Below are 23,302 nucleotides of genomic sequence, written 5' to 3'. Positions count from 1 at the left end.
TTTTGATTGAAACTCGAATTTAAGACTTTATAATTTTGAAAATGAGTCTAATAGAAACAAGCATATTAACATAAAAAATATTTTATTTTTATTTTAACCAACAAACACGCACGCGCGTGCACACACCCGCACACATGCATGTATGACCTTGTCATATATGATGAGGAAGAAGACTCCAAACTCATCTTGATTATACTTTGCGAGCGAAGCTTTTCAAAGTGGACAATGGAAATGTGCGCTCCTTTCCAAGCCTGACAGAATTAACATAATCTATAGGACTATGAGCGGAAACTCCAGGGAGCACCAGACCCATCACCCTGAAGAATGTGCAGAACCAACTCTCATGATACTCTGGTCCATGCGTGTGACCTATCACAAAACTTCTCAAGATCTCCCACAAGGCATTCAGGCTCATAGGGATGATGTGCTTCAATCCAAAGAAATTTCTGTTTGGCTCCTCATCCATAAACTTCAACAGAAAATTCACAACACAAAATCCCATTAGCTTCATAGAATAAAACATTTAATAGCCGACTGCAATCACTGAACTAAACAAGCCATAAATACTTACTCGGCCAAAGTACCGGCTGTCATAGTAAAGGCAGACTCCGAAGTGCTTGAAGGCGAAGATCTTGTCATCGAAAGGCACACGAGGAACCATGTCGTTGCAGTAAACTACCCTGTAGTATCTATTAACTGGATAGTTGAGATGGGCTTCCATGAAAGTCCCTAGCTGTACGTCCCCAATCCTTGGCTGCCCAAATGTGTATATATTCAGCAACCTATGTATCATTTCCGACTCCTCCTGTATCACCAGCACGCAAGGGAACAATATAGCAAGTGCCCCACCTAAGCTATGTCCAGTTACTACAAATTTTGCATTCTTGTGCTGCTTCATTAAGTCCTTGAGTTTCATCGACACAGCATAGTAAGCACTCTTCTTCGCCATTTCCATAATGGACCCCTCAGACTCACCATTTAAATGGAAGAAACTCGTATGCTTCCTCTGAAGGTGACTTTGGAAGGTGGTAGCGTCTCGTCTGCTACCTAAGCCCATGGCTTCCAAGAATCCAATATGGAGTTTTCCCACTTTTGGCACCTCATACCAGGAGAAATCGAAATCAGTACTCCAATCTTGAGCATTGAAAGGTTCTGTGCCTCTGAAGCTGATCACTATCAAGTTTGCATCTTTGGGCTTGTCAGTAAACATGAACACTTGGGTATTGCTCTCCTTTTGGTTTTCTATCAAATTAATAAAAGAATGAAGTAGTAAAGTTCGACTAAAGGAAACAAACAGATGCATCAAATTAATAAAAGATTCACACTTGGGATCGGGAGCAGAGCGGGCCATTTTTTCCCAGAGTTTTTTTTTTTAATTTTTTAATTTTAATTTATTAATATATAATGTAAATTTATTTATTAAAAAATAAACTATAATTAAAAATATAAGTTTTAAATATTATTTAAAAATATAAATAAAATATTTTTTAATAAAAAATAATATATTACTATGCAAAGCGAGTTATAAAAATTTGAGAAAAAAAAATCTTTTCATTCTCGTCTCACACAAATCGAGATTAAAGTAAAATTAAAGAAAATTGATCAATTCAAGTGGATCGGATCGAACTTTTACCATTTTTAAATACAAAAGATCTAGATTAAAACTTCATCGTATTGATATCTTATAAGACTCTAATTTTAATACTTAATTAAAAAATAATAATAACAAATTTAGCGACGGATCAAAATACCGTCGCCAGTAACATTGATCCATCGCCTATGCCATCCCAATCTGCTGTTGAATTAGTGATGAAGATTTAGCGACGGACAAATATGCGTCACTGAAACTCAATTTTAACTAGGTTAGCTCATCACTAAAATGCTTTAGCGACCTTAACCTATATTTTTAGCGAATCTTTTTTACTTTTTTGTGGTAGTGATTTATTGATTTAGTGAAATTTGTGTTTTCTTACCATTCCAGCAGTTGTAGAAGGCTACGAAATGCATCTGTTTTTGACAGAGAATTACACATGTATTAGTTTAGATATAAAGGTATATGCATCAGAAAAATAAAAAAATTAAGAAAGTGGGCTAAAAGAATGAGAAGAGCGATCGAGCTTGCCTTCCAGTGATTTTCGACAACACTTCTAACTACTTTCTCATTCTCATAAACAAGTTTGGATGCCATGATGCAAAGATCCATAAGATATCGATTTCCCAATTCTGATTTTATGTTATTCGTATCTGCAGCAACGGAATCATCTACTTTCTCAGACAAGGATACAGTTCTGTATGGGTCAATTCGCCCATCCAATTGCCCAATGGTGCTTATAAAATTCTCTGTGCCTCTTCGTGGTATTCTCAACTTTCCTGCGAGTTTAAACCTTATGTTAGTGCATGAGCTGCCGCACTGACAAAGTGTGTGGACTCCACCTGAGAATTAACTGACTTTCTATACGGATTCGAATAAAACAAAATAACTTCTTGCATAATATGATAAGTTAGCATATCATAAATTACAAAATAATTAATTAGATGCCTAGGATAGAAAGAAGGAAGTGGATATACCCTGAAGAAAGTTTCTAAATATGCCAGAGAAACCACCATTCTGGGAAAGAAGGTTGAGAAAGAAATCAACCAAATAACCAAGGTATTTAAGTGGGGTGTTAATAAGGTGAAGGATCCTGCGAACTATAATGGACACCAACAAAATCCACCTGTGATCAACTGCAGCACCACCCTTAACTCTCTCCTCTGAGCTATCCAAGAAGTTCATTCCACTCTTCGTGTTATTTCCCACCAAGTACTTGAATATGTCTCTCTTTCTACCCTTATTTGGGTTCACTATCAAGAAGTTTGGACTTGAACCACTACCAGTAGCAGCCATGGCTTTTGGCTTCTCACTTGCTTCACTACCCTTTTTCCTCACTTGATTTAAGGCTATGTTCAAGATGGGGTGAGCCAGGAGAAGTATAAAAGTATTTATAGGTAGACTTGGCATCAATTGGGAAGAGGCATACACCTAATTAGTAGAACAATAAATTTTTATGATCCATTAATATTCTCTGTCTTGCTCTCTTTATAAATTTGTTCAATGTTGCAGAGGACAAAACTATAATTGCTATATAGTATTTTAATAATTAAGATTCTAATCGTGACCCCAAAAATGATAATCATGTGTGCTAATAGGACGCTTTGCAAGCTGCTTCCGTGGCCGGCATTCATGTCTATAGTTCTAAACACTACTGTAGAATCATTGAACACATGTTCTATGTTAATTAGACACTATTAATAAATCCTTACATTTGTCCACTTGTAAAAGATTTAATAATTCATGAATAAGCATCATAACGTGAGTACAATATAATTTTTTTATAAGAGAAAAAATATACAAATTTTAGACAATTAAAAACTTATATTAAGAGATGATCTGAGTATAGAAAAATAAACTTCCAGTAATAGCTGATCATTTTTTATTTTGAACGATCAAAGAAACCTACGGAAATGTACTACCTTTGTGACATGCCGAAGAGTTTAAAATACCAAACATCAATGAAGGAACAATACCTAACTATATTGATAGAAGATCATTACTCGTACTTAAAAATCTAAAGTTTTTTCTCAAAAGAAATTAACAATTCATATTATATTTTAAACTATCTAAGAGTTCATTTGTATAATAACAAATAAATAAAATTTCGCTGTATGAAAATTAAAAAATAAGAAGTTGGTTATAATTGATATGACTTTTGTTTATTGATTTTTGATATTATAAATGTGATTGATAATAACTTATATGTATTTTTCATTATTGTTAGGCATTCGTGATTATGATTATGTTTTTATTTATTCATGATTTTTTTTTTTTTATATTTTGTATGATTGATTAACAATAATATTTTATCAAGATTCAAATATCAAGGGTTACAAACTCGCCATAGTTGTTAGCAGACAATAATGGAGAGGGTGAGATATTAAGATTTGATCCCAATCTGTGGATCAATGCACGTAAACTTCGGAAAATAGGGTTGGCAGATACTGAAATGATTGGGACCTCTAAGCTTAACAAAACTGGATCATGAAACATGTGCAATTATTCTCAACAAGGAGCAAAAAAAAAATTAATCTATTGAATCTAAAATTATGTATTTTTAAGACGAAATTATGGATGATTATAAAAAAAAATTTTTTTAAGGAAAAAAAAATTAATGATAGAATGACTCGGTAGAATTTAGAAAGACTAAATTTATAAAATATAAATTATTAATAAGAAAATAATTTTTATGTAAATTATTAATTAAAATATATAAAATTAAACAAGTTTGAGTACTTTTCAGATAATAACAATCAGGTTAAAATAAATTTTTAACAGGTTTGAAATGATTAAAATTTTGATAATATTAATCAAGTTGAAATCTAAAATTTTGATTTAGATGATGTTATCTTATAAATTAAATTACAATTTGCGAATCACAAAAAGACAATTCTAATTTAAATAACTTAATTATGGAAGTCATGCAATCATAATTAATTGAACTCGTTATAATAGGTTTTCACATGCCTGAGCATTTTCTAATTATTTTTTTTATTTAATTCAAATTAAAATTTATTATAATTTTTAAATAATTTTAATCCTATTTAATATTATCATAGTATAGTAATAAAATGTTAAGAATTTAACTTTTATATATTTTTTTAAATTTTAAAATAATTTTTTTAAAATTTAATAATTATTTTTTATTAATTTTAAAATAAGGTGTTGTAAATTTTGTTTTCTTTCATATATAACTACCTAACCATGTGAGTTGTTGTAATTAACTAATGAATTATATATCAAAGTGATGGACGATAATATTATATACATACTTGTAATCGTCTTGGGGTAGGTCGGTATGACCAAGTTGTGTTCTTAATATTAATTTATTTCTTAATTTTTTTATATTTTTTAATTCATAATTAGATTTTAATTTAATTAACATGGTGACAAATTAGTATCCTCCCATCGTCGCTTCATTATTAATTGCTAGTGAGTTGGAACTTCATCATCTCAATTTCACGTCATGGGCTAAATATATATTCTGCATTTTATGTTATATTTCTTTATTTTATATTTTTCTTAATTAATTTGAGATAAAAATTTTATACTAAATATAATACGAAATTAGAATATCAAAGTCTACTCTAATCTGATATTGGATTATCTATAAATATATTTACTTGTAAACTTTTCGCTTTAAATCTTCGTGTCTAACAATGAGGAGGTGTGTTATTTTACACACTAAATCTTTACGCCCTAGTTTGGAATAGTGATTTTATGCTAAATATAAGATTTGGATAAACTTTTTTCTCTTGAACTTGCTAATATTTAGGGTGAAGTAAATTTCGATTCATTTTCTTTATATAAAGTCGGCATATGAGAATTTTATAGAATAAAAATAATATATTTTTAAATTGTTTGACATTTTAAATAAATTTAACAAGTATATTTAAAATATAAAATTTAAATTAAAAATTAAAATATCGCAAGAAAATTTAATTTATGGTTATATATATATATAAAGAACATGGCTTCATTGTTAGTATTTTTATTTTTTAAGAAAATTTTGAATATTTTCTCCACTTTTCTATGTTTTGAACTATGCTATTTACCTGTTATTATAAGTTATAAATTCAGGATCCCAATCTTCTGGGTGTAGATGTGGTCAATTGGTTTAATCTTATCAGAATCCATTGGAAATTAATAATTTCGTTTTAATATCGGATTGATATGGAAAGCATAATAATAATAATAATAATAATAATAATAATAATAATAATAATAATAATAATAATAATAATAGATTATAAATTTCAATTTATATTTTAATAAAAAAATTTAACAAGTTTGGAGGCCTTTTCATTATATTTTTTTTTTATTTAATCATGTGCTTATCCTGTAATAAATTATATATAGTCTATTAAGCACTGCACTGCCCAATAATGGCATGCACAAGATTTTCTTTAAATAATTGGAGTTTTGGCCATCTCACATTGCATACTATTAGTTAATTTGCACAAATTAATTGAGCTAGCTGGCTTTTTTTTTTAATATATATATATATATATATATATATATATATATATATATATATATATATATTGTGATAAGTTGATATTATGAATTAGTTTTTGTCTATTATATTAAATTTATTTTTTTAATTTAATGAAAAATAAATTATTCACATCTATATTAAAAATCCATAAAAGAGGAAAATACCCTCCTTTTTTGCAAATTATCACAATAGGTAGCTAGCATAATATTTACTGCATACTATTATTTGTTAACAAAAATATTTATTATGAATTATTAATCATTTTTCAAATTCATAATTAATTAAATTATTTTTTTATAAAATTAATTTAATTAATTTTGTTCTATTAATTTAATTATGAGGTCTAAAAAATGTTTATTAATTATTTTGGTATATTACAGATAATTAAACAGTGAATTTTAGCTTAAAGTGGAAAGTTATAAGGAAGTTAGCTGCAATAAGAAGTTATAAATTGGTAGTAACTTCCAAGCTTGAACAACATGATGACTTTCAGATGCTTTCAAGTGCCTTTAGCAACGATAACTTTCATCACATCCAGAGGTAGAGAATGTTAATAGAGATGATTTTAGAACTTTCCAATTTCCTTTAGGTGAAGACTGCAAATTAAAGATGACTTGCAACAAGAAAGAATATAACCAATCAATTCAACAAATCCACCAACGCAACCAATCAACAACTATTCAAAAACCCCAATAGTCCAATCAATTCAAAGCTCTAGTAGTCATTTTCAATTTTTAAGCACTATCCATTTTAATTTCTATTGTAATTTTAATCTCTAATCACTGCATTTACTTTCAATTAAGTAATACAATTTCATTTTTGATTTTAATTCTAAGTATATATTTCAATTTCAATTTCAATTCCTGTGAGATAACCTCTATTTTTTTCAATTTATTCTACAATTAAATGTGAAACTATAATTTCTATAATCATCTAATATAAAAATTAAAAGTACATTTTAATTAATATACTCAATACTTAATATGCTCACATATGTCAAATGATTTGTCAATCAAATTGTTTTTTATTTTTTTAAAAGCAATATGGTAATATATAGTAAAACATTTTATAAGCCTTATTTAATTGAATATATTAAATTAATTTGTGAGCTAAATTATAATTTAAATTAAACACCATATATAATTAAGGGGTAATAAAGATTAAGTTTTCCAGTTTGCTTCTCCATCATTGATAAGAGGTCCTCCTCTCTACTAAATGTTTTGCAAAATGTAGATGTTTTCAATAATTTGTTTTTGTGTTTTGTTTTATTATACTTTAATTTTATTAAAAGAAAATAAGAACAGAAAAGGACCAAATTATCAATTTTTCCGTGCAAGACAAATGAATTAATTTCCTACACGTCCTGCCATTTTATAATGTTCTTTTTTTAATCCTTGCCCGTCACCATTTTCTACTACGATTTTCCTAATAGGTTAAAATTTACCCCATTTACTCCCGTTAGAGTAAGTAATTACTGTTTCTGTTTACTTTTATTTGTCTTTTTTTTTAAATATTTTATTTAAAATTATTTGTTATTTTAAGAATATTAAAATGTATTAATTATTTTTTTATTTTAAAATTATTTTTATTAAGTATAATAATCATTTTTATAATTTTATATGATTATTAATTAGGTGAAATAAAGGAGAATTTTGTCAAAGTATAAAAAACTTTAACCGGTTATAATAGCTTTTTCACATGCTTGAGCATTTTCTAATTATTATTTTTTATTTAATTCAAATTTATTATAATTTTTAAATATAAGATAGAATTAGAATATCAGAGTCTACTCTAGTCTGATGTTAAATTACCCATAAATATATTTACCTGTAAACTTTTCACTTTGAATTTTTATGCCGAATAATGAGGAGGTGTGTTATTTTACACACTAAATCTTCACACTCTAGTTTGAAATAGTAATTTTGTTCTAAATATAAGATTTGGACCAATTTCTTTCTTTTGAACTAGCTAGTATTTAAGGGAAAATAAGATTTGGTCTATTTTCTCTACATTAAGTTGACACATGGGAATTTTACAGAATGAAAATGAAAATTTAATTTATGATTATATATATATATATTAAAATAAAGAACATGGCTTCATTGTTAGTATTTTTTATTTTTCTTTTTTAGAAAATATCAAATTTGTTCTCTACTTTTCTATGCTTTTGATTTATACTATTTGTTAGACTGAGGGTCTTAATCTACGTTTTGATGATAATAAATAATTAGTATGCTACTAATTTATCTTGGAAGTATATATTGTAGGTCTCAAGCTCAAAATTGAGAAATTATTTCAAATCAAGATTAAGAAAGAGTGAGAAATTAAAATAAAGATCAATGAGACACTACAATGTAATTTTTTTTTTCTTTTATCTTGTGAATTTCAATTGGTTAGTTATAGTGGCTCAAGTGTAAGTTCTCAAAATTTATTAGTATCTCTATTTTTAACTTTTTCTTTATCAAGGGGAACTAAAATGAAATTTTCACTTTTAAGAAATGTAAATTTATTTTTGAAAGTGTTTTCATTGAAAAATTTATTAAATTAGCTTTTCAACAGTTCAAACAGATCAAAAATTCGAGTTTGGGTCAAAAAGTTGTGAGTTTTTAAAGTTTAAGTGCCTTTTTTACGCCTTTTGTCTAGAGAGCACTTAGACAGCCAAAGTTAGGAATTTCCACAGCCAAAATTCACTCTTTAAATGATGGTTTTGGAGTTTTTAAAGTTTAAGTGCTTTTTTTATCTAGAGATTCGATAGACGAAGTTGGGACCTTCGACAGCTGAAGTTCACTTTTTAAATAATGTTTTTTAGCGCTCCAATCTTTGACAACTGAAGTAAAATACTTCGACAACCGAATCTGAGTTTTTACAACTTGATAAAACAAGATTTTGAATGGTTGAACGGCTATATTTGCATTTAATCCACCTCCAATAATCATTTTTTTGCCAAAACTATAAAGAGAGACTATTTATGAGGGATGTGAAAATAACTATTTCCTTGAAAATTTATTATGTTCAAAAGATTTTCTTCTTTTCTCTCTCTAAAACTTGAGCTTTTATAATTGGTTGTTGAGAGTTTGATAGATTGAGCTATAATTTCTTAGTTCTGAGAGTTAGTTCAAGGTTATTGTAAACATTTATTATTACTTGAGTGTGATAAAACTTTAAATTACTATCGAGTATAAAGGGATCTGCAAAAAAGTAAGAGTCTGCTCTTGTGGTGATTGTAAAGGGTTTATTCTTCACTCTAAGAAAAATTTTAGTGGAGTTAACTTTTAATGAGGGTCTTGAGGAGAGGACGTAGGCTTGGGATAGTAGAATCTTTATAAATTTTTTGTATTCATTCTTCTTTTCTCTCTTTCTTATGCTTATTCTCAAAATTTCCTCTTAGCCTTTAAAATTTTTAAATTAACATCCAATTTACCTCCCCTCTTGAAATGCTACAAGGAACAATACTATTTAATTAGCTATTATTATAAGTTATAAATTTAGAATCACAATCTTCTGGTGTAGATGTGGTCAAGTGATTTAATCTTATCAGAATCCATTGGAAATTAATAATTTCGTTTTAATATCGGATTGATATGGAAAGCATAATAATAATAATAATAATAATAATAATAATAATAATAATAATAATAATAATAATAATAATAGATTATAAATTTCAATTTATATTTTAATAAAAAAATTTAACAAGTTTGGAGGCCTTTTCATTATTATTTTGTATTTAATCATGTGATTATCCTGTAATAAATTATATATAGTCTATTAAGCACTGCACTGCCCAATAATGGCGTGGACGAGATTTCATTTAAATAGTTGGAGTTTTGGTCTTCTCACATTGCATCCTATTAGTTAATTTGCACAAATTTAATGGGCTTGCTAGCTTTATTTATTTATTGTGATAAGTTGATATCATAAATTAGTTTCGTCCATCATATTAAATTTATTTTTTAATTCAATGAGAAATAAATTATTCTCATCTATATTAAAAATCCATAAAAGAGGAAAATACCCTCCTCTTTTGCAAATTATCACAACAGGTAGCTAGCATAATATTTATTGCATACTATTATTTGTTTACATCAAATATAATTATTATAAATTATTAATTATTTTAAATTTCTAATTAATTAAATTAATCTTTTTCTATTAATTTAGTTATGAAGCTTTAAAAAATGTTTATTAATTATTTTGGTATATTAAAGATAATCTCACAATGAATGTTAGTTTAAAGTAAAAAGTTATAAGGAAATTAGCTGCAATAGGAAGTTATAAATTAGCATAGACTTCTAAACTTAAACAACACGATGACTTCCAGATGCTGCTTCCAAGTGCCTTCAGCAACCATAACTTTCATCACGTCTAGAGGTAAAAAAATGTTAATAGAGATGATTTCGAAGCCTTCCAAATACTATCAAGTGAAGACCATAAATCGAAAATGACTGGCAACAGGAAAGAACACAACCAATCAACCAACTCAATTGATCAACAACTATTTAAAAATCCTGACAGTCTAATCAATTCAAGACGTCAACAATCATTTTCAATTTTTGAGCATTGTACATTTCAACTTCTATTGTAATTTTAATTTTCAATAACTGTGTTTACTTTCAATCAAATAATACAATTTCATTTTTCAATTGCAATTTCAAGTATACAACTCATTTTTAATTCCAATTGCATTGAGACAATTTCTTTTTTTTTTTTTTTTCAATTTATTCTATAATCAATGATGAAACTATGATTTCTAAAATTATTTAATTCAAAAGTTAAAAGTGTATTTTAATTAATATACTCAATACTTAATACGCTCACAAATTTCAAAGAATTTGTCAATCAAATTATTTTTTCAGTAAAAACTATCCAATCAATTGAGCTTCATTATCTAATATTTTATTAAATTTTTTATTTTCTTTTAAAAGCAATGTGGTAATATACAGTAAACACATTTTATAAGCCTTATTTAATTGAATATATTAAATTAATTTGTGAGCTAAATTAGAATTTAAATTAAACACTATATATAATTAAGGGGTAATAAAGATTAAGTTTTCCAGTTTGCTTCTCCATCATTGATAAGAGGTCCTTCTCTCCACTAAATGTTTTGCATGATGTAGATGTTTTTCGTGTTTTGTTTTATTATATTTTAATTTTATTAAAAGAAAATAAGAACAGAAAAGGACCAAATTATTAATTTCTCCGTACAAGACAAATGAATTAATTGCCTACACGTCCTGCCTTTTTATAATGTTCTTTTTTTAATCCTTGCGCATCACCATTTTCTACTACGATTTTTCTAAGAGGTTAAAATTTACCCCATTTACTCCCATTAGGGTAAGGAATTACTGTATCTGTTTACTTTTATTTGTTTTTTTTTTTAAATATTTTATATAAAATTATTTGTTGTTTAAGAATATTAAAGTATATTAATTAATTTTTTTATTTTATATTTATTTTTATTAAGTATAATAATTATTTTTATAATTTTATATTTAATTGAAATAAAAAATAATTTAATCAAATTAAAAAAAATTTTAATTGAACTCGTTATAATAGTTTTTTCACATGTCTGAGCATTCTCTAGTCTGATGTTAGATTATCCATAAATATATTTACTTGTAAACTTTTCGTTTTAAATCTTTATGCCGAACAATGAGGAGGTGTGTTATTTTACACACTAAATCTTCACATTCTAGTTTGGAATAGTAATTTTATTCTAAATATAAAATTTAGACAAATTTCTTTCTTTTGAACTAGTCGTATTTAAGGGGAAATAAGATTCTGTCCATTTTCTCTACATCAAGTTGGCACACGGGAATTTTACAGAATGAAAATGAAAATTTAATTTTTGATTATATATATATATATATTAAAATAAAGAACATGGCTTCATTGTTAGTATTTTTTATTTTTCTTTTTAAGAAAATTCTGAATTTTTTATTTACTTTTCTATGCTTTTGAATTATGCTATTTGTTAGACCTAGGAGTCTTAATCCACGTTTTGATGATAATAAATAATTAGTGTGCTACTAATCTATCATGGAAGTATAGATTGTAGGTTCCAAGTTCAAAATTGAGAAATTATTTCAAATCAAGATTGAAAAAGAGTAAAAAATTAAAGTAAAGATCAAGTAGACACTACAATGTAAATTTTCTTTCTTTTTATCTTGTGAATTTCAATTGCTTAGTTTTGGTGGCTTAAGTATAAGTTCTCAAAATTTCTTAGTATCTCTATTTTTAACTTTTTCTTGATCAATGAGAACTAAAATGAAATTTTCAATTTTAAGAAATGTAAATTTATTTTTGAAAGTGTTTTCATTGAAAAATTTATCAAATTAGTTTTTCAACAGTTCAAACAGATCAAAAATCCGAGTTTGGGTCAAAAAGTTATGAGTTTTTAAAGTTTAAGTGCCCTTCTTGCGTCTTTTGTCCAGAGAGCACTTCGACAACAACCGAAGTTAGGAATTTCGGTAGCCAAAATTCACTCTTTAAATAATGGTTTTTGAGTTTTTAAAATTTAAATACCTTTTTTATCTAGAGACTCGGTAGCCGAATTCAGCAGAAGTTAGTTTTTCAAATAATGTTTTTTAGCTCCCCAATCTTTGACAACTGAAGTAAAATACTTCGGTAGCCGAATATGAGTTTTTACAACTTGATAAAACAAGGTTTTGAGTGGTTGAACGGCTATAATTATATTAAATGTACCTCCAATGATCATATTTTTGCCAGAACTATAAAGAGAGACTATTTGTGATTGGAGAGGTGTGAAAACAACTATTTCCTTGAGAATTTATTGCGTTCAAAAGATTTTCTTCTTCTCTTTCTCTAGAACTTGAGCTTTTATAATCGATTGTTGAGAGTTTGATGGACTGAGTTATAATTTCTTAGTTCTGAGAGTTTGTTCAAAATTGTTGTGAACATTTATTATTACTTGAGTGTGATAGAACTTTAAATTAGTTAATTTGCACAAATTTAATGGGCTTGCAGCTTTTTTTTTTTATTTATTGTGATAAGTTGATATCATAAATTAGTTTCGTCCATCATATTAAATTTATTTTTTTAATTCAATGAGAAATAAATTATTCTCATCTATATAAAAAATCCATAAAAGAGGAAAATACCCTCCTCTTTTGCAAATTATCACAACAGGTAGCTAGCATAATATTTATTGCATACTATTATTTGTTTGCATCAAATATAATTATTATAAATTATTAATTATTTTAAATTTAAAATTAATTAAATTAATCTTTTTGAGGGGAAAATGGCACATATTTGAGGGGGGTTCACATTGACCTAATTTGGTCATTTAGTATCGGAGGCAAATGAAAGATATCTTCTTTGGCCAATGATTTCTTACCTGTATGGTTATATCACAATGCCTTGCACTATTTTTATCATTTTCTATGATACCTTGAACAAGAATACCCTGTTTCTGAACAGAGTATCTAGTCCGCCACGAGTCTTTTTTTTCATAGGCAGTCATGTCACTAGCCAAATTGAAAAATCCTTAGTACATAGTTTCTCATTCTCAAATTTGAACATAGAAGGCAATTCAAGTCAACAACCAGAAATCACATGTAGGAAGTTTGGTTTTAACATTCCAATAACATTGGAAAGCTTCTGGACTCTGAATTGATTCTGCTTTTTCCAGTGCCTCGTTTGTTAGATAAGCCTAATGATTGAACATGCACATGCAACAGGTTTTTAACAAAGATATGGACAAAGAAATAATTGTCTTACTTGCAGCCAGAGCATCCAGACTGAAGAATCAGGATGCTATCGATGCAGCTATAGTTAACATGCTTGCTGATCCAAAGGAGGTAAAAACAAAAGTTTAATTCATTGTTTTTTTTGTGAGGATTTGTAATTAAACCAAAAAAAAATCACCTTTCTTCTCTACAGGCACGTGCAAACATCAAGGAAGTGCACTTTCTGCCATTCAATCCAGTGGACAAACGTACTGCAATTTCATACATTGATTCTGATGGTAACTGGTATCGTTCCAGCAAAGGAGCTCCTGAGCAGGTACCATTCAGAATCTCTCATTGCCTAGTTATTTGCTTTTTTCTCTCAGCTTTCCTGGAATGCTAGACCACTAAGTTTCCAGATATTGATTCTTTATGAGTATCATTTTTTCCCTCAGCTTATCACCTAAGTTTCTATACATTTGTGGAGTAAGAAATCTAACTTAGTTATCTGTAGTTCATAAGAGTATGAATATTTGAGATGTATCTTGTTATTTTCCATAATATCAGATCCTAAATATGTGCCAAGAGAAGGATCAGATTGCTGGAAAAGTTCATACCATTATTGACAAATTTGCTGAAAGAGGCTTGAGATCTCTTGGAGTTGCATTTCAGGTATACAGCTTGAACCTGTTTTTTCTTCGTTCATTGTTTGTGGTTATGTAAGCAGAACAGAACTCTTAATATTCATACAATGAAAGTGAATAATATGACTGTGGTTTAAGCTCTAATTTAGAATGAAAAGTTATGAAAATTGTCTCTCTAATGTCAAAGTTGTCTTTCTGATTACTTCATTCCATACAACCATCTATGCAGGAAGTACCTGAAAAGACTAAGGACAGTCCTGGAGGTCCTTGTACATTTTGTGGGTTGTTGCCCTTGTTTGATCCTCCTAGACATGATAGTGCTGAGACCATCCGTAGAGCACTTAAACCTTGGAGTCTGTGTTAAGATGATTACAGGTACCGGCAAATTTCTGGTGATATTCAAAGAGCTGTTACATGTTAAATAATAATTTCATGGCATAGAATGTTATCTTATGAACTAAGTAGAACTTTAATATGCTTCTTTAACAGTTATAGAGTCATTAATGTTCTTCTTGAAGCCCCTACTAGTGCCTTTGGCAGAAATGCAGAAGGAAAAACTGCAAAATTTAATTTGCTAATGTAGGTGATCAGCTGGCAATTGCAAAGGAGACAGGAAGACGACTTGGCATGGGAACGAACATGTACCCCTCTTCATCGCTGTTGGGTCGTGACAAGGATGAATATGAAGCTCTTCCAGTGGATGAGCTCATTGAGAAGGCAGATGGCTTTGCTGGTGTTTTCCCAGGTATTTGAATTGCTGTTGATGTTGACTAGATCACAACATTTCCTTGCAATGGCTATTTAATTATTTTTATTTTTGGTTGCAATGGAATGTGAAAATATAGCTTGCTTTGTTCAGAAAGCAATATATAGCATGGAAATTTTATGGCTATGTATTTATGCCTGCATCTCTTCATCTCTTGACCCCACTTATCATGACTGCTATGCAACTTTCAGAACACAAATATGAGATTGTGAAAATCCTACAAGAAAAGAAGCATGTGGTTGGGATGACTGGAGATGGTGTAAATGATGCTCCTGCCTTAAAGAAAGCAGATATTGGTATAGCAGTGGCAGATTCTACAGATGCTGCAAGAAGTGCTGCAGATTTGGTGTTAACCGAGCCTGGCTTAAGTGTGATAGTTAGTGCTGTCTTAACTAGCACAGCTATATTCCAAAGAATGAAGAACTATACGGTGAAGTATCAATCGAAATATATACATATTGAATTCATTTAATGGAAAAAACAAAAAGGAAAAAGAAAAGGTAAACTGATAATACTGAATGCAATGTGCAGATATATGCTGTTTCGAAAACAATTCGTATTGTGGTAAGCTGGGTTTCCTTGTGCTTATATAACTGCTATATTGAATTTCAGGAAGACAAGCTAGCATTAGGATTTTGGACATTATTTTTGTTTCAACTTTATATTGATGTTGAAACTTAATTTCTTTGCAGCTTGGTTTTGTGCTTCTTGCCCTGATATGGGAATATGACTTCCCTCCTTTCATGGTTCCGATCATAGCAATACTCAATGATGGTAATGTTTCCAACCATGCCAACCCTTACAGTTCTTTTCTAGTTAACATGGATCAAATTTCAATACCAAGTGGCAGATCATCGGATTATATTCATATCAGCTGTATGATTCTTGTCAAAAGAATTTGATTAAGGAATCTCTTGAAACTGTAATTAAAAAAAAAATCTTTTCATAAGAATGCACTGAAGATTGTTCCTGTGCGTTGTAATTAGGTACTATTATGACTATTTCCCAAGATCGGGTTAAGCCATCTCCAAGGCCTGACAGTTGGAAGCTCCCTGAGATATTTGTAACTGGCATTGTCATTGTGACATACCTTGCTTTGGTTACAGTCCTGTTTTACTGGCTTTTGATTGGCACTAATTTCTTTGAGGTATCAATCTTGAAGTTCCTGTTCTTTTATTTTTACGTCTGGACTTTTTTTTTTATTCATTTGGTTATGAGACTTGAACTCAAGACCTTGTAGCTGTAGAGACGACTGCAATAATACTAAGCTATAAGTCATTGGTTTTATGCCTGGACATTGCAAACTTGCAGTACAGATTAATATTATTCCTGCAACTGATATTTTGGTCATTAATCATCTATGTGGGTGCAGAGAACCTTCCATGTAAGATCTCTGTCAAGCAATAGTGAAGAAGTTTCCTCTGCAGTTTATCTGCAAGTCAGCATCATCAGCCAGGCTCTCATATTTGTTACACGCAGTCAAAGTTGGTCCTTTATGGAGAGGCCCGGAGTTCTCTTGATGTGTGCATTTGTGGTGGCTCAACTGGTAAGGTTAATTTATTCAAGCAATGCTTCTATAAAAGGGATGCACTCTACAGTGTTCTGCAAAATTTTGAAACCAAACCTTTGATCTGTGATTGGCATTTTTGCCACTTGAATTATAATTCTGAAGTGTATTTTTCATCAAGCTATACTGTGAATGGTTTTTTTAAAATTTTTCGTTGTTGTCCATGTATAGGTGGCTACCTTAATTGCGGTATATGCACATATTAGCTTTGCTTATATTAGAGGCATTGGATGGGGATGGGCTGGTGTGATTTGGTTATATAGTTTGATATTCTACATTCCCCTGGATATTATCAAGTTCACAGTTCGTTATGCCTTGAGCGGAGAAGCATGGAATCTCTTATTTGATAGAAAGGTTAGTGCTGCTATTGGTGTTCCAAAATTTGGAAGAATCATTCATCTCTAAGTCAAGGAGTAAGGACTATGCCTTGGCTTGATATGATTCTTAATACTTATTATTATTATTATTATTTTGGCTCCAACAGACTGCTTTTACTTCAAAGAAAGATTACGGAAAGGAAGATAGAGCAGCTAAGTGGATTCTGTCCCAGAGGAGTCTGCAAGGTATGATGGCTGCAGACCTGGAGTTTAATGGCAGGCGATCCCGATCTTCTTTAATTGCTGAACAGGCGAGACGGCGCGCTGAAATAGCCAGGTACTTTTGAAACTCTGTTCACTGTTTGATTCTTTCCAGAATTTTGCCAGGTATAGTGACTCCCTATGAATGTCGTAGTGATTTACGCAATTTTCATATGTTTTGTTCACTTCCTGTTTTGTATTCCATCATTCACTTTCTGTATTCGCAATGAGTAACACAATTTCCATAAGTTTCATTTACTTTATGTATTTAATTTACGACACTGTTCACTGTAGTGACTTGCTACACCAAGGATTTTTATTATTTCTAAAAATACCTGCTCAGTAACCTCTGTCAATTCTGCAGGCTTGGGGAGATTCACACCTTGAGAGGACATATGGAGTCAGTAGCAAGGCTTAAGAACCTGGACTTAAATGTGATCCAAGCATCTCATACAGTTTGAAGCCATGATGTGAACATTGCATCTTCCAATTTTCTAGTGAAACTTGGCAGCAGCAGCTGCTCACATGATCCATTCTAAGCATAATATGTCAAAAGAATTGAAATTTATTGTCCAAGAGTCATTTGGAATAGTGTTAACGATCCATACAGAGATGTCCTGAAATTTTTTTTGAGTTCCAGCAGTTAGGACTAAAACTCAAGAGGGTATCTTCCGTAGATAGCTGATGCTATTTCATACAGCTTTTGAAATTCTTCTTCTTGTTTGCAGATATTTTCATGTAATGATTTGGTAAATTCCCATGTAATAAATATACCTGACACACTGGAAATTTCACCTATTTGATTTGATGAAATCATTCATAGATGAGTTCTTTTGGAGCAGGGTTCTTCCTTATACAGACCAAAGCATTGTATCTTTGTCCAAAGATCTTGTAAATCTACCTAGATGCATGGGGAATTATTCGAAAGTTAGTTAAGTTCAAAATTAAAACCTAACCCTAATAATCAATTAGGGCCTCCGTTCAAAAAGAAAAGGGGAGCTTAAACTTTAATTTTTTTATTAATTCATCTGATTGAAACTCGAATTTAAGACTTTATAATTTTGAAAATGAGTCTAAGTACGAACAAGCATATTAACATAAAAAATATTTTATTTTTATTTTAACCAACAAACACGCACGTGCGTGCACACACCTGCACACATGCATGTATGACCTTGTCATATATGATGAGGAAGAAGACTCCAAACTCATCTTGATTATACTTTGCGAGCGAAGCTTTTCAAAGTGGACAATGGAAATGTGCGCTCCTTTCCAAGTCTGACAGAATTAACATAATCTATAGGACTATGAGCGGAAACTCCAGGAAGCACCAGACCCATCACCCTGAAGAATGTGCAGAACCAACTCTCATGATACTCTGGTCCATGTGTGTGACTTATCACAAAACTTCTCAAGATCTCCCACAGGGCATTCAGGCTCATAGGGATGATGTGCTTCAATCCAAAGAAATTTCTGTTTGGCTCCTCATCCATAAACTTCAACAGAAAATTCACAACACAAAATCCCATTAGCTTCATAGAATAAAACATTTAATAGCTGACTGCAATCACTGAACTAAACAAGCCATAAATACTTACTCGGCCAAAGTACCGGCTGTCATAGTAAAGGCAGACTCCGAAGTGCTTGAAGGCGAAGATCTTGTCATCGAAAGGCACACGAGGAACCATGTCGTTGCAGTAAACTACCCTGTAGTATCTATTAACTGGATAGTTGAGATGGGCTTCCATGAAAGTCCCTAGCTGTACGTCCCCAATCCTTGGCTGCCCAAATGTGTATATATTCAGCAACCTATGTATCATTTCCGACTCCTCTTGTATCACCAGCACGCAAGGGAACAATATAGCAAGTGCCCCACCTAAGCTATGTCCAGTTACTACAAATTTTGCATTCTTGTGCTGCTTCAGTAAGTCCTTGAGTTTCATCGACACAGCATAGTAAGCACTCTTCTTCGCCATTTCCATAATGGACCCCTCAGACTCACCATTTAAATGGAAGAAACTCGTATGCTTCCTCTGAAGGTGACTTTGGAAGGTGGTAGCGTCTCGTCTGCTACCTAAGCCCATGGCTTCCAAGAATCCAATATGGAGTTTTCCCACTTTTGGCACCTCATACCAGGAGAAATCGAAATCAGTACTCCAATCTTGAGCATTGAAAGGTTCTGTGCCTCTGAAGCTGATCACTATCAAGTTTGCATCTTTGGGCTTGTCAGTAAACATGAACACTTGGGTATTGCTCTCCTTTTGGTTTTCTATCAAATTAATGAAAGAATGAAATAGTAAAGTTCGACTAAAGGAAACAAACAGATTACCCAATAAATGGCTATCACATTTTGAGTGTTCTACGTGTTAGAGATTAAAATCTTACATTTAAAGAAATATAGGAATGGCAATGGCAATGGAGCGGATCGGCCGGGATTACGCTCTTGTTCCCGCCCCACGTGAGTTTGGGATCGGGAGCAGAGCGGGCCATTTTTTCCCAAAGTTTATTTTTTAATTTTTTCATTTTAATTTATTAATATATAATATAAATTTATTTATTAAAAAATAAAATAAAATTAAAAATATATGTTTTAAATATTATTTAAAAATATATTTATATTTTTTTATTAAAATTATAATATTTAAATATATAAATATATAAAATAAATTATTTTTTAATAAAAAATAATATATTATTATGCAAAACGAATTATAGAAATTTGAAAAAAAGAAAAATCTTTTCATTCTCATCTCACACAAATTAAGATTGAGGTAAAATTAAAAGAAATTGATCAATTCGAAGTGGATCGGATCAAACTTTTACGATTTTTAAATACAAAAGATCTAGATTAAAACTTCATCGTATTATTGATATATTATAAGACTCTAATTTTAATACTTAATTAAAAATAATAATAATAATAAATTTAGCGACGGATCAAAATACCGTCGCAAGTAACATTGATCCATCGCCTATGCCATCCTAATCTTCTGTGGAATTAGTGATGAGGATTTAGCGACGGACAAATATGCGTCACTGAAACTCAATTTTAACCAGGTTTGCTGGATTATGATCGTCTCATCACTAAAATGCTCTAGCGACCTTAACCTATATTTTTAGCGAATCTTTTTTTCTTTTTTGTGTTAGTGATTTATTGATTTAGTGAAATTTGTGTTTTCTTACCATTCCAGCAGTTGTAGAAGGCTACGAAATGCATCTGTTTTTGACAGAGAATTACACATGTATTAGATTAGATATAAAGGTATATGCATTAGAAAAATAAAAAATTAAGAAAGTGGGCTAAAAGAATGAGAAGAGCGATCGAGCTTGCCTTCCAGTGATTTTCGACAACACTTCTAACTACTTTCTCATTCTCATAAACAAGTTTGGATGCCATGATGCAAAGATCCATAAGATATCGATTTCCCAATTCTGATTTTATGTTATTCGTATCTGCAGCAACGGAATCATCTACTTTCTCAGACAAGGATACAGTTCTGTATGGGTCAATTCGCCCATCCAATTGCCCAATGGTGCTTATAAAATTCTCTGTGCCTCTTCGTGGTATTCTCAACTTTCCTGCGAGTTTAAACCTTATGTTAGTGCATGAGCTGCCGCACTGACAAAGTGTGTGGACTCCACCTGAGAATTAACTGACTTTCTATACGGATTCGAATAAAACAAAATAACTTCTTGCATAATATGATAAGTTAGCATATCATAAATTACAAAATAATTAATTAGATGCCTAGGATAGAAAGAAGGAAGTGGATATACCCTGAAGAAAGTTTCTAAATATGCCAGAGAAACCACCATTCTGGGAAAGAAGGTTGAGAAAGAAATCAACCAAATAACCAAGGTATTTAAGTGGGGTGTTAATAAGGTGAAGGATCCTGCGAACTATAATGGACACCAACAAAATCCACCTGTGATCAACTGCAGCACCACCCTTAACTCTCTCCTCTGAGCTATCCAAGAAGTTCATTCCACTCTTCGTGTTATTTCCCACCAAGTACTTGAATATGTCTCTCTTTCTACCCTTATTTGGGTTCACTATCAAGAAGTTTGGACTTGAACCACTACCAGTAGCAGCCATGGCTTTTGGCTTCTCACTTGCTTCACTACCCTTTTTCCTCACTTGATTTAAGGCTATGTTCAAGATGGGGTGAGCCAGGAGAAGTATAAAAGTATTTATAGGTAGACTTGGCATCAATTGGGAAGAGGCATACACCTAATTAGTAGAACAATAAATTTTTATGATCCATTAATATTCTCTGTCTTGCTCTCTTTATAAATTTGTTCAATGTTGCAGAGGACAAAACTATAATTGCTATATAGTATTTTAATAATTAAGATTCTAATCGTGACCCCAAAAATGATAATCATGTGTGCTAATAGGACGCTTTGCAAGCTGCTTCCGTGGCCGGCATTCATGTCTATAGTTCTAAACACTACTGTAGAATCATTGAACACATGTTCTATGTTAATTAGACACTATTAATAAATCCTTACATTTGTCCACTTGTAAAAGATTTAATAATTCATGAATAAGCATCATAATGTGAGTACAATATAATTTTTTTATAAGAGAAAAAATATACAAATTTTAGACAATTAAAAACTTATATTAAGAGATGAACTGAGTATAGAAAAATAAACTTTCAATAATAGCTGATCATTTTCTATTTTGAACGATCAAAGAAACCTACGGGAATGTGTTACCTTTGTGACATGCCGAAGAGTTTAAAATACCAAACATCAATGAAGGAACAATACCTAACTATATTGATAGAAGATCATTACTCGTACTTAAAAATCTAAAGTTTTTTCTCAAAAGAAATTAACAATTCATATTATATTTTAAACTATCTAAGAGTTCATTTGTATAATAACAAATAAATAAAATTTCGCTGTATGAAAATTAAAAAATAAGAAGTTGGTTATAATTGATATGACTTTTGTTTATTGATTTTTGATATTATAAATGTGATTGATAATAACTTATATGTATTTTTCATTATTGTTAGGCATTCGTGATTATGATTATGTTTTTATTTATTCATGATTTTTTTTTTTTTATATTTTGTATGATTGATTAACAATAATATTTTATCAAGATTCAAATATCAAGGGTTACAAACTCGCCATAGTTGTTAGCAGACAATAATGGAGAGGGTGAGATATTAAGATTTGATCCCAATCTGTGGATCAATGCACGTAAACTTCGGAAAATAGGGTTGGCAGATACTGAAATGATTGGGACCTCTAAGCTTAACAAAACTGGATCACGAAACATGTGCAATTATTCTCAACAAGGAGCAAAAAAAAATTAATCTATTGAATCTAAAATTATGTATTTTTAAGACGAAATTATGGATGATTATAAAATTTTTTTTTTTAAGGAAAAAAAAATTAATGATAGAAGGACTCGGTAGAATTTAGAAAGACTAAATTTATAAAATAAAAATTATTAATAAGAAAATAATTTTTTATGTAAATTATTAATTAAAATATATAGAATTAATACTTTTCAGAGAATAACAATCAGGTTAAAATAAATTTTTAACAGGTTTGAAATGATTAAAATTTTGATAATATTAACCAAGTTGAAATCTAAAATTTTGATTTAGATGATGTTATCTTATAAATTAAATTACAATTTGCGAATCACAAAAAGACAATTCTAATTTAAATAACTTAATTATGGAAGTCATGCAATCATAATTAATTGAACTCGTTATAATAGGTTTTCACATGCCTGAGCATTTTCTAATTATTTTTTTTATTTAATTCAAATTAAAATTTATTATAATTTTTAAATAATTTTAATCCTATTTAATATTATCATAGTATAGTAATAAAATGTTAAGAATTTAACTTTTATATTTTTTTTTAAATTTTAAAATAATTTTTTTAAAATTTAATAATTATTTTTTATTAATTTTAAAATAAGGTGTTGTA

At 29.9% G+C, this 23,302-nt stretch overlaps 2 protein-coding genes and 1 pseudogene across 2 annotated transcripts; 1 reads left to right on the top strand and 2 right to left on the bottom strand.

The window, feature by feature from the left end:
* Positions 1-138: 138 nt before the first annotated feature.
* Positions 139-2,933, bottom strand: LOC110645406 (triacylglycerol lipase OBL1-like). Its single transcript, XM_021798562.2, has 5 exons — positions 2,569-2,933; positions 2,123-2,370; positions 1,974-2,007; positions 572-1,242; positions 139-469 (listed from the first exon to the last, which is right to left on the bottom strand). Exons 1-5 carry the CDS (start codon positions 2,885-2,887, stop codon positions 191-193), a joined length of 1,551 nt encoding a protein of 516 aa, XP_021654254.2. The 5' UTR covers positions 2,888-2,933; the 3' UTR covers positions 139-190.
* A 10,847-nt stretch (positions 2,934-13,780) lies between these two features.
* On the top strand, positions 13,781-18,182 carry LOC131169336 (ATPase 10, plasma membrane-type-like; annotated as a pseudogene).
* A 329-nt stretch (positions 18,183-18,511) lies between these two features.
* LOC131182079 (triacylglycerol lipase OBL1-like) lies at positions 18,512-21,551 on the bottom strand. Its single transcript, XM_058150732.1, has 5 exons — positions 21,119-21,551; positions 20,673-20,920; positions 20,525-20,558; positions 18,940-19,610; positions 18,512-18,837 (listed from the first exon to the last, which is right to left on the bottom strand). The coding sequence occupies exons 1-5, from the start codon at positions 21,549-21,551 to the stop codon at positions 18,559-18,561; spliced, it is 1,665 nt and encodes a 554-aa protein (XP_058006715.1). The 3' UTR covers positions 18,512-18,558.
* Positions 21,552-23,302: the final 1,751 nt, after the last annotated feature.

This window comes from Hevea brasiliensis, chromosome 1 (genome assembly GCF_030052815.1).
Source record: "Hevea brasiliensis isolate MT/VB/25A 57/8 chromosome 1, ASM3005281v1, whole genome shotgun sequence".
Classification (NCBI taxonomy): domain Eukaryota; kingdom Viridiplantae; phylum Streptophyta; class Magnoliopsida; order Malpighiales; family Euphorbiaceae; genus Hevea; species Hevea brasiliensis.
The sequence above is the reverse complement of the archived record's forward strand: the minus strand, read 5'-3'. Positions and strand labels throughout refer to the sequence as shown.

Bases quoted from the DNA above. Each gene is read 5' to 3' on its own strand.
- LOC110645406 (XM_021798562.2), bottom strand. From the start codon at position 2,887: ATGGCTGCTACTGGTAGTGGTTCAAGTCCAAACTTCTTGATAGTGAAC. The intron at 2,371-2,568 runs GTATATCCACTT...TTAAACTCGCAG, and splicing joins ATTTAGAAACTTTCTTCAGG to GAAAGTTGAGAATACCACGA. The intron at 2,008-2,122 runs GCAAGCTCGATC...TGTCAAAAACAG, and splicing joins TTGTCGAAAATCACTGGAAG to ATGCATTTCGTAGCCTTCTA.
- LOC131182079 (XM_058150732.1), bottom strand. From the start codon at position 21,551: ATGCCAAGTCTACCTATAAATACTTTTATACTTCTCCTGGCTCACCCC. The intron at 20,921-21,118 runs GTATATCCACTT...TTAAACTCGCAG, and splicing joins ATTTAGAAACTTTCTTCAGG to GAAAGTTGAGAATACCACGA. The intron at 20,559-20,672 runs GCAAGCTCGATC...TGTCAAAAACAG, and splicing joins TTGTCGAAAATCACTGGAAG to ATGCATTTCGTAGCCTTCTA.